Source organism: Scyliorhinus torazame, chromosome 15 (genome assembly GCF_047496885.1).
Source record: "Scyliorhinus torazame isolate Kashiwa2021f chromosome 15, sScyTor2.1, whole genome shotgun sequence".
NCBI classification, from domain to species: domain Eukaryota; kingdom Metazoa; phylum Chordata; class Chondrichthyes; order Carcharhiniformes; family Scyliorhinidae; genus Scyliorhinus; species Scyliorhinus torazame.
The window spans coordinates 154,356,917-154,375,088 of NC_092721.1; the positions used below are offsets into that span (position 1 = coordinate 154,356,917).

General features: G+C 46.7%; 1 protein-coding gene across 3 annotated transcripts in view; it reads right to left on the reverse strand.

Annotated features, from left to right (window-relative positions):
- Positions 1 to 18,172, reverse strand: part of LOC140391915 (protocadherin Fat 4-like) — a 264,299-nt gene that overhangs the window by 193,353 nt on the left and 52,774 nt on the right. For all 3 annotated transcript variants that reach the window (XM_072476961.1, XM_072476960.1, XM_072476962.1), the window contains exon 5: positions 10,572 to 10,746. In XM_072476961.1, coding sequence (XP_072333062.1) covers positions 10,572 to 10,746 — 175 coding nt within the window. The remainder of the gene's footprint in view (positions 1 to 10,571; positions 10,747 to 18,172) is intronic.

Genomic DNA, 18,172 nt, shown 5'->3' on the forward strand with positions numbered 1-18,172 from the left:
ATAAATGTTGCTCATTGTTCCCGGGGATTGCTCATTAGTATGCAGATGGCTGGTGTTTTGTTATGCTGATGGTTGCTGGTATCGATCTTGTCTGGCCTTTCCAGAGGTAAATACACAGTCAGCCTGCAGCTGCTCGTTTTGTGTCCTGTTGGCTGACTTTCCCATCAGCCTTTGCCGTTCGCCATTTTAAATCGGGACTTAGCCATTTTAAGTGGCTACAAGCCGAGGGTGAAGGAGTTCTCCTTCTACTCACATGCATAAAGTGTACTCCCGGAGCGATTTCTTTATTCTGAGCAGGGCTTTACTGACGGCGGTGGTGGACACTGGGTACTCGGCGATCACAATCTCAGACCATGTTCCGCATTGGGTTGACCTGCAGGTTAATAAAGACAGTAACCAGCGCCCGCACTGTAGGTTGGATGTGGAACTTTTAGCTGACAAAGGGGTGTGCGAGCGGCTGAGGAAATGTATTCAGAACTACCTGCAGGTCAACGACACGGGGGAAATTTCAGCAGCGCTGGTCTGGGAAGCACTGAAGGCGGTGGTTAGAGGGGAGCTGATCTCGATACGGGCCCACAGGGAGAAGGTAGACAGGGCAGAGAGTGACCGACTGGTAAAGGAGATACTACAGATCGGTAGGAGGTATGCGGAGACCCCAGAGGCAGGGCTTTTAAGGGAACGGCAGAGGCAACAGAAAGGGTTTGGTTTGTTAACCACAGGAAGGGCGGTGGAGCAGCTGAGAAAGGCAAGGGGGGCGATCGATGAGCATGGAGAGAAGGCCGGCAGAATGCTTGCACAGCAGCTTAGAAAGAGGGAGGCAGCCAGGGAGATGGGGAAAGTAAATGATGGAGATGGGAAACAGGTTGGAGATTCAGTAGGGATGAATAAGGCGTTTAGGGATTTTTACAGTAGGCTGTATGGGTTGGAACCCCCAACAAGGCCGGAGTGGATGAGGCATTTCATAGGGGGGCTGAATTTCCCAAAGGTGGACGGGGAGCTGGTAGAAGGGCTGTGGGCCCCGATCGGGTTGGAAGAGATAGTGGAGGGTCTGAAGACCATGCAGTCGGGTACCCAGTGGAGTTCTATAAAAAGTTCTCTGGGATATTGGGACCGTTGTTGATGAGGATGTTCAATGAAACAAGGGAGTGAGGGGTGCTGCCCCCGACAATGTCACAGGCCATGATTTTGCTGATCCTTAAGCGGGACAAGATCCCGGAGCTGTGTGGGTCCTAGAGGCCGATAACCTTGTTGAATGTGGACACCAAATTGCTGGCCAAAATTTTCCTCCAGGATTGAGGATTGTGTTCCGGACGTTATTGGGGAGGACTAGACGGGGTTTGTTAAGGGTAGGCAGTTGGTGGCCAATATAAGAAGGCTGTTAAACGTAATCATGATGCCCCCGGAAGGTCGGGAGGTGGAGGTAGTGGTCGCAATGGACGCAGAGAAGATCTTTGATCGAGTAGAATGAGAATATCTGTAGGAGGTACTGGGACGGTTCGGATTTGGGTGGGGCTTTATTGACTGGGTCAGGTTGCTGTATCAGGCTCCTGTGGCAAGCGTATGGACGAATAGGACAACATCGGACTATTTTAGACTGCACCGGGGGACGAGACACGGATGCCCCCTCTCCCCACTGTTGTTTGCTATAGAGCCTCTGGCAATTGCTCTGAGAGCTTCAAGAGGCTGGAAGGGGCTGGTCCGGGGGGTGGGTGGGGGAGGAGAAAGAGAGCAAGAGTCTCGCTTTATGCAGACGACCTGCTTCCGTATGTATTGGACCCAATAGAGAGGATGGAAGTGAAGTGGGAAATGGTTGAAGTGGGAAATGGTTCAGAAGGGCACTTGGCACAGAAGATGGCTGCCTGACACACAAGATGGAGACACAGAGAATAAAGCAGACATAACTGATGCCTGGAGCCCAGCGGGGTACCAGTAGGACAGATGGGAACAGATCCAGGACAAAGGGAGCCAGACAGGAAGATTAAGAAATACATAAATGCGGGACACCCCTTGAATAAAGCTGACTTCAGCCAAGGTGTACACAATGATATGCTAATACGAATGTCTTGGGCCATTTCCTAAAACAAAGGAACAATCGATACTGCTTTCCTGCTGCTACCTGTAACCTGTAAAACCTCTTTAACTATAACCATGTATAAATGGCAAAACGCTTATAAATAGCGATGTACAATCTATAAAATGTTTAAAGATAACAAGGTGATAATTGTTTTGTATCTGGGCTCATTGTGAACCCAAAGTATAAAATGAATGACTGCCATTCAAACCGGGAGAAAGGCTGGCTACCGTACCGCGGGGTACGTACGCTTTCTCCCCAAGCTTCGTGTAACAATAAACTGCACTGATTGAACACAGCAAGACTGACTCCTGAAGTGGTTGATTTTCCCACAACAGAAGAAATCATGAGGATTCTAGGGGAATTTGGCCGGTTTTCGGGGTATAAGCTAAATATGGGGAAAAGTGAGATGATTGTGGTCCAGGCGGGGGGGCAGAGAGAGGCGATTGGGGGAGCTGTCGTTTAGATTAGTAGGGGGAAGCTTTAGGTATTTAGGCATCCAAGTGGCACGGGAATGGGACTGGCTGCATAAATTAAATCTGGCCCAATTGAAGGACGATTTTCGGAGATGGGACGTGCTTCCGTTGCCACTAGCTGGGAGGGTGCAGACGGTGAAGATGACGGTCCTCCCGAGATTCCTGTTTGTATTTCAGTGTCTCCCCATCTTTATTCCGCTGTCCTTTTTAAACGGGTCAACAAAGTGATCACTGGCTTTGCTTGGGCGGGCAAGAGCCCGCGAGTAAGGAAGGTAATGCTTGAGCAGAGTCGGGAAGGGAGCGGGCTGGCGCTGCCAAATTTTAGTAACTATTACTGAGCAGCGAATATAGCCATGATCAGAAAGTGGGTGGTGGGGAGGGGTCAGCATGTGCGCACATGGAGGCGACTTCATACAAGGGCACCAATTTGGGGTCGTTGGTAACTGCGCCTCTGCCGTTCCCGCCGGCACGATACTCCACCAGCCCCTGGTAGTAGCGGCTCTTAGAGTCTGGGGGCAATGGAGGAGACATGTGGGAGCAGATGGAGCATTGGTTTGGTCTCCAATCTGTAATAATCACCGGTTTGCCCCGGGAAGTATGGATGGGGGGTTCCGGAGATGGCGGAGAGCAGGAATTGAGAGGAAAGGGGATATGTTTATAGAGGGGAGCTTTCCGAGTTTGAGAGCGCTGGAGGAAAAGTTTGGATTGGCGACGGGAAACAAATTCAGGTATCTGCAGGTGCGGGACTTCCTACGTAGACCGGTTTCAACCTTCCCGCTCCAACCGCTAAGGGGGATTCAGGACAGGGTAGTTTCCAGAGGGTGGGTAGGAGAAGGGAGCGTCTCTGACATTTACAAGGAACTTATGGGATCAGAGGAGATGCAGACTGAGGAGCTGAAGTGCAAATGGGAGGAGGAGCTGGGGGGAGAAATAGTGGATGGTCTATGGGCGGACGCGTTGAGTAGAGTCAATGCGTCCACAACATGTGCTAGGCTCAGCCTGATACAATTCAAGGTCGTTCATCGGGCTCACATGTCAGTGGCCCGGATGAGCAGATTCTTTGGTGTGGAAGATAGGTATGCAAAGTGTGCGGGAGGGCCAGCGAAACATGTCCATATGTTCTGGACATGTCCGAAGCTTAGGGGATTTTGGCAGGGGTTTCCAAATGTCATGTCCACGATGTTGAAAACAAGGATGGCACCGAGTCCAGAGGTGCTGATTTTCGGGGTGTCGGAAGATCCAGGAATCCAGGAGGAGAAAGAGGTAGAGGTTTTGGCCTTTGCTTCCCGGAGCCCGGAGACGGATATTATTGGCTTGGAGGGACTCAAAGCCCCCGAAGTCGGAGACCTGGCTATCGGACATGGCTAGCTTTCTCTGTTTGGAGAAAATCAAGTTCGCCTTGAGAGGGTCAATGTTAGGGTTTGCCCGGAGGTGGCAACCGTTTGTCGACTTCTTTGCGGAAAATTAATCGTCAGCAGAAGGGGGGGGGGGGGGGGGGTTAGTTTAGCTTAGAGTAGGGGGTTAATAAAGGTGGGACCTGTAAGGGACGGAGACGGCTTTTGCACTATGTTTATAGATTCATGTACCTTGTTTATTTTGTCGTTGTTGTAAAACCAAAAATACCTCAATAAAATGTTTTTAAAAAAGGAAGCACACATTAAACTGGATATGGAACAGGATAAGGCAACAGTTTTTGGAAAGACGGTCGACTTACAATTTACACAGCCGGGACACTATTGTATTCCATTACTGACAAATAATATTTCCGGTGTATTTGTTAAGGATGTGTAATTGGCAGCTGGAAATGGGACTTTAGCTGATAAAAAGCGTGTTGTATTAAAACTTGACAGGCAATTTGCGCATCTGTCACCTCGGAGGCTGAAACATTTGTTAAAGGATGCAGGGGTAAGGGATGAAGACTATTCAAAGCTGATAGAACAGGTTAGTGATCGCTGTGAGGTTTGTAAGAAGTACAGAAGGACACCGTCACGACCAATAGTAACCCTACCTTTGGCCAGGGATTTTAACAATATTGTGGCCATGGACCTTAAGATATGGGATAAAGCTAACAAAATATGTTTATTTTTCATTTTATGGATTTAGTTACCAGATTTAGTCAATCAACCATTGTACGAAGTAAAGAAAATGAGAGTAATCCTGGATCAGATAGTGGAAAAATGGATAGGGACAGGAATTGGCCCACCGGCAAAATTCCTTACCACAATGGGGGAGAATTTGCTAGTGATGAGTTTAGGGATATGTGTGAAAACATAAATATCACAGTTATGAATATGACTGCGTAGAGCACATTTAGTAATGGTGTGTGTGAAAGAAACCATTTAGTAATAGATGATATGCTCCGGAAAATTTTGGCAGCTAGACCAAATTGCAAGTTAAATTCAGCTTTAGCATGGGTGGTACATGCAAAGAATTTGTTGCAGATGGTTGGGGGCTATAGTCCCTATCAATTAGTGTTTGGTAGAAATCCTAAAATTCCATCCATTTTGATGACCAGCCTCCAGCTTGGGAAGGGACTACAATTAGCTCTGCCTTTGCTGAACATTTAAATGCATTACATGGAGGCAGAAGTCTCTGAAAGAATTCGCAGAGCTTTAAGGCATAATGTATGGCCATCATATACCTTTTTCGGCAAGGAGACATAGTATAATATAAGAGAGACAATTTTAATGAATGGAAAAGCCCAGGGAAGATCATAGGCATAGATGGCAAAACAATTATTTTGCAACATGGCAATCAGACTGTTAGGGTACATTCATCAAGGATAATGAGCACAGATGACAAATTTTCAAGTTTAGACAGAGCAGACAGACATGATGAGGAACCAGGGTCATCTGGTACGCACATGTTACAGAACTATGAGGACCAGTTAACTGATATAGGCAGGGTTTCTGAAGAGGAACACAATACTTCTGATGAATTAGAACAGGCCATTTTTCCAAAAGGACAACTGCCAAAAGTTGGTACAAAAGTGACATACTTGCCTGAAGGGTCTAGTCAATGGAAGGATGCAACTGTTATTAGTAGAGCAGAGAAGGCCACTGGAAAGTATAAAAACTGGTTGAATGTACAGCATTTACAGGAGGGTGTCAAGACAATGGATTGGGAACACGAAGTTCAAAAATGGAGGGCACCAGAAATGCAGTGCCAGTTCAGATAGTACATAGGATAGTGAACAGGTCTGCAGGAAAAGGTCGAGAACTATTGAAAGGACATCCCACAGCAGAAGGGAAAGATCAAGCAGTTGCAGTACAGAACGAGATACGAGGCGGGATAGGAGACGTAGTTTGTCAAGGCCTCGGAACATGGGTAAGACTATGAATGCGACTAGAAGTAGAAGCCCACATGCACGTCAGATTTTGGTGGCCTCCAACAAATTGGATGAAACAGTTATCAAAGATGCCAAACAGCAAGAACTGCATAGTTGGAGTGAATTTGGGGTATACACGGAAGTACCGGATAGGGGACAAAGAGCTCTATGCCACAGATGGATTTGCACGGAAAAGGTTCTTCCAGATGGAACTTGTAAGGCAAACGCCAGGCTTGTGGCGAGGGGATTTGACAAAAACTTAGAAGATCAGGATTTAAGGGTAGATTCACCTCTGGCAGGAAAGGTTATTTTAAAGATTTCCTTGGCTCTATCAGCCACAAAGGCATGGGAATGCAAATCTATAGATATAAAAGCTGCCTTTTTGCAAGGGCATCAGCTTCAAAGAGACATTTTTCTCCGTCCTCCTAAAGAAGCAGTTAACACAGAAGGGGTACTCTGGAAGTTGAACAAATGTGTATATGGATTAAATGATGTGTCTAGGGTCTGGAATTTTTCGGTAAGGTCAGTTTTGTTAAAGTTAGGCTGTTGCCAGTTGAAAGCAGATCCTGCAATGTTTTACTGGCACCATAAGGGAAATCTTTCTGGCATCTTTATGATGCATGTCAATGATTTTTTGTGGGGTGGGACTATTGATTTCGAAACTATTGTAAGCTATTGTACTCTCTGGTTTGAGGAAAGAATTCAGGTTTGGAAGTCAGGCTTCCAGTGCATTTAAATATATTGGACTGGAAATCAGACAGACTAAGTTAGGGGCAACTTTTACATCAACAATCTTATTTGGAGAGCAACAGCCCAATATCAATTGGTCATAGTCGGGTTTCACAAAAAGACGCAGTGGTTTCAAAGATGGAAAAAGAGCAACTGCGAAGTTTAATTGGGCAACTGAATTGGTTAGGTAGACAGACTAGACCGGACATTAGTTTTGATGTCTTAGAGTACAAAAATGAATGATCCTAAAGTGGAAGACATAATGAGGGCAAATAAAGCATTGGTCAAACTAAAAATGCAGGAGTGTGTTTTGAGGTTCCCAGTTTTAGGTGATCTTAGGCACTTGAAACTCATAGTTTATAGTGATACATCCTATGCAAATTTATGTGAGGGCGTTTCAAGCGCAGGAGTTTTTTTATAATTTTCCTTATGGGGAACAATGGTACGTGTTGCCCTCTTGTGTGGGAAACAAAGAAAATAAGGAGAGTGGTCAAAAGCACTTTGGCTGCTGAGACTTTAAGCCTTGTAGAGGCGGTGGATATGGCCTTTTATATATCTCAGATATTGACAGACATTTTGGGATGAGGGGATTTGGGTAACATAACCATTGAGTGTCACATTGACAATAAATCCCTGTGGGAAAATATGCATTCTACAAAGTGTCAATGAGAAAAGGCTAAAGATAGACATCGCAAGTTTGAAGCCGATGTTGGACAGAGGGGAGATAGCAAAAATTCAATGGTTCGACAATAGCTATCAATTATCTGACTGTTTAATGAAAAGAAGGGCTAGTTCACAGAAACTTTGGGATATTGTTAATGAAGGACGCCTCTTTCTGTGACTGTTCGTTTTGGGGTTTTTTTCCTTCCAAAAATGAAAAAAAAAGAGAGGGGAAATTGCGTGTGCTTTTGAGTTTCTTGTAATTTTGTTTTCACCAAATTTTTTTTTTCTCCAAGGAAGGGAAGACTGTTAAGGAATGGGATAAGAAACATTCCAATTAAATGTCTCATTGATCCAATAATTGGCACTGATATGTAAAGAGGCGACAGGTGGTCTTTGGGGCATGTGATAGTTTGGAGCTAAATGTGTTCAAGGAAAAATAAAGGTGTTTGGGAAAAGGAGCAAAACTCTTGACTCTTTACTCAACAGCAGCCTGAGGTGAACAATCACTCACCTTATCAAACACGAGTCGCGTATTATAGTCTTGTGTTTCTCGGCGCTGCGAGCGCTGCGACACAGGTGGCTGAATGCACTTGCTATGGGACTCCATTCCCATTTAGTAAAAGAGCGCCCTTTGAAACATTTCCATTAGATTGCACCCTAGAGCTAGATCTTTCAGGAGTGAAATTAGGAAATATCCCTACACGGAAAGAGTAGTAGTCTTTTGGAACACTCTTTCACAAATGTCATTAGATGCTACATTCTCACCACCAAAATCTTCAGACATTTTCTGTCATCTTCCAGCCTGATCCCTGATGGGATTTGCTCCCATTATGTCGGGAAACGTGAGGTTTGCTACTAATATTTCATAAAGCAAGATGCTACTACATCAGTACCTTGTACCACTCTACTGCACTAGGCCTGTTTTGTAATTCGATTTTAAACCTGAGATTGATTGATTTATGTTCTCCAAAGATATGGGGTAGGTCACCGATCAGCTGTTATCTTATTGAATGGCAAAACATGCTCAAGGGGCTGAATGGCTTACTCCTGATCCTATGATAGCCAGAGCACAGTGCAGAGAATGCTGGCTACATACAGCAATCGTTTAAAATGGCAGGCAGCACAAATTTGACTTGCTGTCGGCATGACGATAAATGGATGTGAGCTAATCGTACATCCCGGTCTCTGCGCCTTCTTGGAGTGGAGGGCAGGTTTTCGGCGGTGGGTGGGGCGGGTGGTCAATGGGGGGGGCGGGGTTGCAGTCATATCCAATTTAACCCCCCCCCCGTGTGCATTCGGAAAAGGTTACGAACTCTGGCATTGTTGTCAGCAACTGTTCTGAGGTTGAATTTCCCAACCAATACGACTTTGAAAATAAAATGATTCCAAATGCTGTGGCAGATCATTATGTTTACCCCAAATGCAAACGCTTTAGATCCATTATCACAACATTTCCTTAATGCAATGCACTTAGACCCCAATATCGGTATCTCCTTCCCTCATGAATTTTTCCTCACCCATGAAATTGTATTTTATGCAAATTCTAATGTGTTTGGATGCGAGTGGAATGGCTTTCAACACATTAAACTTTCCCGATGAAGCCCTGTAGGTTTATTTCTATTTGCTTCCATTAATTACTTTGTAAGGATGTATATTTTCTAATTTTGGGTTTCAACGTTACTCCAGTTAACTGGGTAATTAATTATTATAGTTTTGAAACTAATCACGTTCAAGGTTGGAGTGGTTTATGTTCCAGAGGTTGCACTCCGATGTTTGTGCACAGATTGCCTTTGTGATCCTTTTCTCTGTTCCTTGTGATCTCACTTTGTGAGCTACTAGAGACTTCACAAAGAAATAAAAACAGGGCAGCATGTGGCACAGTGGTTAGCACTGGGACCGCGGATTTGAATCCCGGCCCTGAGTCACTGTCCGTGTGGAGTTTGCACATTCTCCCCATGTCTGCGTGGGTTTCACCCCCACAACACAAAGAAGTGCCGGTTAGGTGGATTGGCCACACTAAATTGCCCCTTAATTGGGTACTCTAAATTTATTTTAAAAATAAAAACAATCCAAGTCTGATTTTAAAAGAGCAATAAACAACTCCCATTACTCATCACCACCCCCACCCCATATTCAACGGGCCTGCCCATATCCTTGGTATAAGATCATACACAACGGGCTGGATTCTCCGTCAGCTGCTGCCGGGCGCCAATCCGTTTCTGATGCTCCAGTCCCCCGCTGGCTCCGAGATTGAGGTATGCGCCCCACGTCAGCGGGAGGATGAAAATGGGTCTCTTTATTTAGGGGTCTGGTGAGGGTGGTGGTGGGGGGGGTCTGATGGGGGTGGGATGGGCAATTCTTGCATTGTGGGGAGAGGGTGGCCCTCTGATGGACCTTTGGGGCAACTCCCTTATAGAGTTATCTCCTTGGCCCACCGCGAGGTCCACCACGTCAGGTACACGCTTGTTAAGACCTGCACCAATTCTCGCCCACAAGATTCCCGGCCCAGAGGACCTGAGAATCACGGGAACCGGGAGAATAGGGTGCTGCATAAATAGGATGGAAATTAGTCTTAATGAACCATATGCATCCTACCACTGAAGCGGGTCACAAACCTCAATCCTGACGCTAGCGGGGTCGAGAGCACTGTCCACAATGTGATTCAAGACTGCATGTGTGTCGCATTCTATAATGCAGTTTAGTGCTTTAATGCAGAACAATGCAGTTTAGTGCTTTAATGCAGAACAATGGGGCTGATTTTAATAGCTCATCTCATGCAAGAAAATATGCACAGCCTGTGACTGCCGTGTGTCACCTGATACAGCAAGACTTCCACGAATAAAATCCTGGCTGTCCTGGAGTATAGTCTCTCACTGACTGTTCAGTAACAGCAACCACACAAACTCACTGATCAAAAACAACAGAAGCCACGCTTTAAATAGTCTCTGGGCTCACCAGAGAACCGTATGTCTGTACTGGAAACCTGCGGGGAACTCACCCACGGAAATCAAAGAAGGACTGGCCATTGAAATAGTTTGAGCTCTTTCCTGAATCCATCCTGCGGGTGTCAGGTGACCAAGCAGCGGCAGCAGTAATAATTAATCACAGCGCCAGTAATGGGGGGCCTGAATTTCCTCTTTCACTGTCCTGGATTTAGATGAGGTTGAACTATAGCTGAAACATGGGGTGATTAAAACCCACGAGGATAGGAGGATTGGAGTAAAAATAATTTTAAAAAATGTTTTTGACTACATAAATCACAAATCTCTTCTGTAAGCTTTTTCACTCAACATCTTTGCGTTACCTCCATCTGTAGCAGTCACCAACAACAAGTATTCTCCCCGGATCTCTCTGTCTAGACTCTGCACCAGGCTGAGTGCTCCATTTGCTGAGATTGAGAACTTGCCATCTTCATTTCCACGGATAATCTCATAGGTCAGCTTAGTGTTAGAACCCAGGTCATCATCACGCCCCAGTACCTGGGAAACACAGCAGGGCCAGACTAAGTAATTGTTTTCCAATAATATTTTATAAGTGTTTCTGCACACGATCAATGTGCCTCTCCTGAAAGTCCACTGCTTATGATATTTTGCTGAATGATTTGAACTGCTGTGTTCTTTCCATCTTCGCTTCAATCAGAAAATGTTTTAGCTTCAAGATGAATTGTGCTGAATTTATCAAGGAGCAGCTGTGCAATCCTGCTAGGATTTTGATAGGTCTCAGGCTCCTTTATAGGGGGAGCTGTCTTTATTGCAAAGTGCTGTGCAAATTTATCATATTTGATGATTAATACACAGTGTATTGATTAAGTCATGGCGCATCAAGCACTGTTAAGTAATGTCATTGTGACAAATCGACACATCACCCTTTGGACTCTCCGTTTCCTTAAAAAACAATAACATTAAAAAGTCACATAAAAAATGTGTAGTTAAAAATAAAGATAAAGACTTCATTCAGCTGAATTTTCAACAGTATAATGCTTATCTTATAAATTCATTTCAGAAACGGCAGTCATGGGTGGGGGGGGGTTGGATCTCCCGAATTTACTGTATTATTGCTGGGCGGCGAATGCTGAGACATTGAGGAGCTGGGTTATAGGGGGGACTCCCAGTGGGTTAGAATGGAGGAGAGTCTGTGCACAGGGTCAGGAGTTGAGGGTGTTGGCAACAGCGTCGCTCCCAATGGTCCCGGGAACATTTTCGGGGTGTCCAGTAGTGCTGGCGACTTTGAAGAACTGGAGGCAGTTGAGGCAGCACGTTATGTTGTGTGCGGGGTCAAGAGAGATGCTGATTCAGGGGAACCATGGGCTGGATTCTCCGGTCGTCGACGCCGAAATCACGTTCAGCAAACGGCGGAGAATCCAAGTTTCCGACCAAATCGAGGGCGGCGCTGCTTTTGAGATCCGCCGCCCCCTCCAAAGTGGCATATTTGGAGAGTACGCCCCCGACCGGACGGGGTTTCGACGGAGTAAGTCGCGTGTGGTCTAATCCTACGGGAACTTAGCATGGCGGCTGCAGACTCAGTTGAGCGCCGCCACAGTCGGGGGAGGGCCGATCTGCTGGCAGGGAGGACACTATTCAGGGCTGGAGATACTGTGGGGGTGGTGGTCCGGGGCGTGCGAGCCAGCTAAAGGGGGGGTCACTATTTCGCGGGCCAGGTCTGTGGGCTGCATCCACCATGTAGCACGGCGCGGCCGCTGCAGGCCACCACGCATGCGCGGCCATGCATCCGGCAATTCTCCGGGGCGTATCGGCAGCTAGAGCCGGGTGCTCTATGCTGCCGTCCTGCTAGCTCCCAGCAGAATGGGAAATCGGTAGCCATTTTGCGCCAGTTTTTCTGGCGTAAAACGTCACCGTTCCCACGCCGGCATGGGGACATAGCCCCAGAATCTGAGAATCCAGCCCCATAGGTTTGAGCCAGGAAAGTGGGATGGAAGTTTTCGGAGATGGGAGGAGAGGGGAGTTAGGGTTAAAGGATCTGTTTCTGGGGGGCCGGAGGAGCTGAGGAAGAAATATGGGCTCGGACAGTGTGAGATGTTTAGATATGTGCAGGTCCAAGATTTCGCCAGGCCAGAGGTACAGAGCTTTCCAATGGCGCCGGCCCCCACATTGTTGGAGAAGGTATTGATGGCAGGGGGAATGGAGAAGGGGACAGTGTCAGCTATTTATGGGGTGATTCTGGGGGTGGACAAGGTATCACTGGAGGGGATTAAGGTGAAGTGGGAGGAAGAGTTGGGGGAGGGCATGGAGATGGGGTTGTGGTGTGAGGTGCTCCGGCGGGTGAATTCCTCAACCTTGTGCGCGAGGTTGGGGCTGATACAGTTGAAGGAGGTGTATAGGGCGCACCTCACGACGATGAGCCGACTCCTTGAGGGGGTTGACAATTTTTGTGAATGCTGTGAGAGGTGCCCCACAAATCACCTTCATATGTTTTGGTCCTGTCCAAAGCTGGAGGGGTATTGGAGGGAGGTCTTCAGGGTAATCTCAAGTGTGGTGCATGTGAGGCTAGAATCAGGGCCCCTCGAAGGCATATTCAGGATGTCGGATCGGCCGGGGCTGGAAGCGGGTGCGGAGGCAGATGTCTTAGCCTTCGCCTCACTGATTGCCTGAAGGCAGATTCTGTTGGGGTGGAGGTCGGCTTCTCCGCCCTGTGTCTCGGCGTGGTGGGGGGGACCTGCTGGAGTTCTTAACACTCGAGAAAGTGAAGTTCGAGTTGAGGGGAAGGATGGAAGGGTCCTACAACTCATGGGCCTTGTTTATCTGCATTTTCAAGAATTGGATGACATCGAACATTGGTGGGGATTGGAATGTATAATTATTGGTGATTATGTATGGGATGATTGTGGATTCTTGATTCTTTTTTATTTCCTGTTCTGTATTTAAAATGTTGGGAGTTGTTTGGGGGTGAGGAGGGTAAAGGGGCTGTTGGCAAGGGGATTGCCATTGTATTTTTTATTGTTGATTATTTGGTGGATGTATATTTGATGAAAATGTGAAAAAGCAGGAGAATAAAAATATATATTTTTTTCAATTCATTGCAGAAATGGTAGTGTATTCTCTGGCAGAGGGTGAATGATAGCAAGATTGACAATTACAGTTCTGAACCCAGACATTGCCATTCACATCAAAACGTTTCAAAGTGATCCATTTACTATTTATGAAATGCATTGAATCACGTGCTGTGGAAGTTTGACCCCATAATGTGTTCCTTTTATTTCAACAGGTTTCCCACCCTAGAAGTTGAGCTGATTGACAGGCTTGGCTCCCTGTTTTGGGGAACATTCTGGAGGAGGCTGTAACCACAGGAGCAGGTAAGGAACTAGGTTGCTGCATAAGTGGGAGCGTGGGAATGGAGTGGCCAAGATTTGGAGGTCCAATCCCAGGGGGTGAGTTCAGATCTTGGGGTGGCAGTCCGATTCTTGCTCCCTTGAGGGTCCGATTCTCATTCGAGGGACAGACTCTTAGGATAGCAATGGGATCCAGTGGAAGGGAAGAAGGTAGCTTTTTTGAGTTGGGAGGAAACACTCCTGTTCCACTTTGCCCTGAAGCAGTGCTGTAAATTACCATTTTCCTCAAGCTCTCCTCACCACCAAGAACTGCTGAGTTTTTTATGGCACTGAAATCCTGGTTGTCCAGGGCTAATCCAGTAACACAGGTTAAGTGTGAAACGCCTAGCCTCATTATATTATTTTAGTCAATGGTCCAGTTCCTGGGAATAGATTGGCTGCATCTTGCCCAACATCCATTCAATCTGGAATCGAATGGGTTGGAGAAAGGTTGAGTTGTGCTTGAGATTTTAAAAATGGTAACATCTCACCTCACTCCAGCACCCCCCCCCCCCCCCCTGTTTTTTGGTTGGTAAAATTACCCAATGTCTCCAGAAATCACTCTTGAACTTGATAAATCGGATGATTTGGAGTTTGCATTGGCAGCATGATGTTGAAATTTGGAGCACACTCATTTCTGTCACAAGGTGGTGAGTTCAAATAGTATTTCCCAGACTTGTACAAATATTGGCTTAGCCAGTCAGTACTGAAAGAGCACTGTATGGTTAGTGGGGCCATCTTTCAGCTGAGACATTAAATCAATTCTCCACCTGCCTTCCCAGGTAGATAGAAAAGAAAAGCTGGTGTCTAAGTCAAGATTTATCCTCAAGCAACATCTAAAACCGATTAATTGGTCTCACATCTTTTTGCTTTTTGTGGGAACTTGCTTTGGGCTAATAGGCTGTCACGTTTCCCCCATTGCAGCAGTGCCTAACCTTCAAAAGCTCTTAATTGGCTGCAAAGCACTTGGGGATTGCAAAGGGCACTACAAAACTGGAAGCCTTTCACTTCATTATAAGACCCTGTAGCTATGAAGAGAATTTGAGGTATAGTGCTCTTTACTAAATAGATCTTTCAACCCCCCCTTGGTCACCTAGGAGGGTCTTTGGCACTTGAAGGAGCTGTCAAAAATTGCCTCAACCTCATTAAGGTTGCATTATGGTAGAGAAATCAGCCAAAGTAGTCAGTGCTCAATGTGATGACCATCATGTATAAATCCACCACGTTTGCCCATTTACAGTGATGGAATGATAATAATTGCCGTGTTCGCATTATGATATAAGCCCTTGAGTTTATTTGTTGTATAAGGCATCAATTACTCATAAGGGATTAAGTAAACACATTATGGGTTAATTTATTAATATGAGGCACATGAGCACAGTTTATACATAAGACCATAAGACATAGGAGCAGAATTGGGCCACTCAGCCCATCGAGTTCGCTCCGCCATTCAATCATGGCTGATATTTTTCTCATTGCCATTCTCCTGCCTTCTTCCATAACCCCTGATCCCCTTATTGATCAAAAACCTATCTATCTCTGTCTTAAAGACACTCAGTGATTTGGCCTCCATAGCCTTCTGCGGCAAAGAGTCCCACAGATTCACCACCCTCTGACTGAAGAAATTCCTCCTCATCTGTTTTAAAGGATCGTCCCTTTAGTCTGATATGGTGTCCTCTGGTTCTAGTTTTTCCTACAAGTTGAAATATCCTCTCCACGTCCACTCTATCCAGGCCTCGCAGTATCCTGCAAGTTTCAATAAGATCCCCCCTCATCCTTCTAAACTTCAACAAGCACAAACCCAGAGTCCTCACTTGTTCCTCATACGACAAGTTCTTAATTCCAGGGATCATTCTTGTGAACCTCCTCTGGATCTTTCCAAGGCCAGCACATCTTTCCTTAGATACGGGGCCTAAAACTGCTCGCAATCCTCCAAATGGAGTCTGACCGGAGCCTTATACAGCCTCAGAAGTACATCCCTGGTCTTGTATTCTAGCCCTCTTGACATGAATGCTAACATTGCATTTGCCTTCTGAACTGCCAACTGAACCTGCACGTTAATCTTAAGAGAATCGTGAACAAGGACTCCCAAGTCCCTTTGTGCTTCTGATTTCCTAAGCATTACCCCATTTAAAAAATAGTCTATGCCTAAATTCCTCTTTCCAAAGTGCATAGCGTCACACTTTTCCACATTGTACTCCATCTGCCACTTCTTTGCCCACTCTCCTAGCCTGTCCAAGTCCTTCTGCAGCCCGCCTGCTTCCTCAATACTACCTGCCCCTCTACAGATCTTTGTTATCATCTGCAAACTTAGCAACGGTGCCTTCAGTTCCTTCCTCCAGATCATTAATGTATATTGTGAAAAGTTGTGGTCCCAGCACCGACCCCTGAGGTACACTAGTCACCAGCTGCCTTCCTGAGAAAGACCCCTTTATCCCACTCTCTGCCTTCTGCCAGTCAGCCAATCCTCTATCCATGCCAGGATCCTGCCCTGAACATCATAGGCTCTTCATTTATTTAACAGTCTCCTATGCGGCACCTTGTCAAAAGCCTTCTGGAAATCTAAATAAATCACGCCCACTGGTTCTCCTTTGTCTAACTTCCTTGTTACCTCCTCAAAGAACTCTAACAGATTTGTCAGACATGACCTCCCTTTGACAAAGCCGTGCAAAGTTCAAAGATATCAGATCTGTGTGTGGGGTCTGCTCAAAGCAAAAGTGAAACTAAGAATAGTGGGTGGATTCTCCATTGCCCAACGGCCGTATCAGGATTCCCAATCGGGCGGAGAATTGAGCGCCGAGGTTAAAACGTGCTTGGCTGTTCCCTGTTGACGGCCTAACGTGCTACCCGCCCCGTGCCTGCGGGAGGATGCAAATCACCCATTTCCATTTGATTAACAGGCTGGAAGCCCGAGTCTCCATCCCCACACCCCCCACCCCCTGTTATGCATCGACCCCCACACTGAGAAATCCTCCAGGTGGGATTTGGTGCAAGTTTGCCCAAGCGTGGTCCTGACGCGGTGGACCCGAGGTGGGTCAAGGAAGTTAGTGCATAACTGAGGTGCCCTACGAAGTTAATCAGAAAGCCCTCCCCTCCAATGCAAATCCGTTCCCCCCCCCCCCCCCCATCCCGCCACTGCTGACAAGTAGGGGAATCCTCCACCCCACAGCACGCATGTATGAGCATGACCAAATCCCCCTCCCCCACGGGCGTCCCCCATTAGACCCCCCCATTAGGCCCCCCCTACACGGGGGGGACGACAGCATGGTAACACAGTGGTTAGCACTGTTGTTTCACAGCGCCAGGGTGCCGAGTTCGATTCCCATCTTGGGTCACTGTCTGTGCGGAGTCTGCAAATTCTCCCCGTGTCTGCGTGGGTTTCCTCCGGGTGCTCCGGTTTCCTCCCATAAGGCCTGAAAGACGTGCTTGTTAGGTGAATTGGACATTCTGAAATCTCCCTCTGTGCACCCGAACAGGTGCCAGAGTGTGGCGACTAGGGAATTTTCACAGTAACTTCAGTGCAGTGTAAATGTGAGCCTACTTGTGACAATAATAAAGATTATTATTAACAGAGATCCTCATCAGAGTCTCCCCTATCATCGGCATGGTGGAACAGTGGTTTGCACTGCTTGCTTCATAGCACCACAAACCCATGGTCGATTCCGGCCTCGGGTGACTGTCTGTGTGGAGTCTTTATGTTCTCCCCGTGTCTGCGTGGGTTTCCTCCGGGTGCCCAGGTTTCTCCCACAGCCTAAAGATGTGTAGGTTAGGTGGATTGACCATGCAGAATTGTCCCTTAGTGTCCAAAAGGTTAAGTGGGGTTATGGGATAGGGTGGAGATGGGGACGTGGGCCTAGGTGGGGTGCACTTTCAGAGGATCAGTGCAGACTCGATGGGACTAATGGCCTCTTTCTGCACTGTAGGGATTCTATGAAATCAGACCCTCCATCAAAGATCCCCCTCAATGATCCCTATTAGAGACCCCCAACAGAGACTCACCAATTAGAGGCTCCCATCAGTCACCACTGCCTGAAAGCTAAGGAGCAGTCGAGTCAGTAGAGTGCAAAATCACTGCATTTTCACTTACCCTTCCCGAACACAGGAAGCTGCTATAAGTGTCAGTGGCTTTATAAACGGAGCTAAGTGCTTTCACTTCCTATTTTCTCAGCAGAAAGCACTTAGCACCTTTCAATGTGGTGAGGAGCTGTCAATCATAGCAAGAGTGTTTATAAACATTGTGCTTAGCTTCAAAGCAGGGTAATTGAGATGCATCCCAGCATGAAGGAAAAGTTAAATAGACAAACCCCTTAAGTTCGGTGTATGGACAAATACAAGATTTGCATTTCAAAGGCTGTCAATGGATTTGAAGCCCTTTGAAGTGTACTTGACATTCCAGGAAGTTTCTGACACTTGTAACAGTTGCTGCTTTAAACGCTTTTATCTGAGGCAACAGATGTTAGGGAAGGGTACGTAAAATGCCGATAATTGTTCACTCTACTGCCTGGAGTGCTCTTCAGCTTTCAGACTGGGGGTCTCTGATGGGGGGGGGTCTCTGATGGGGGGGGGTCTCTGATGGGGGG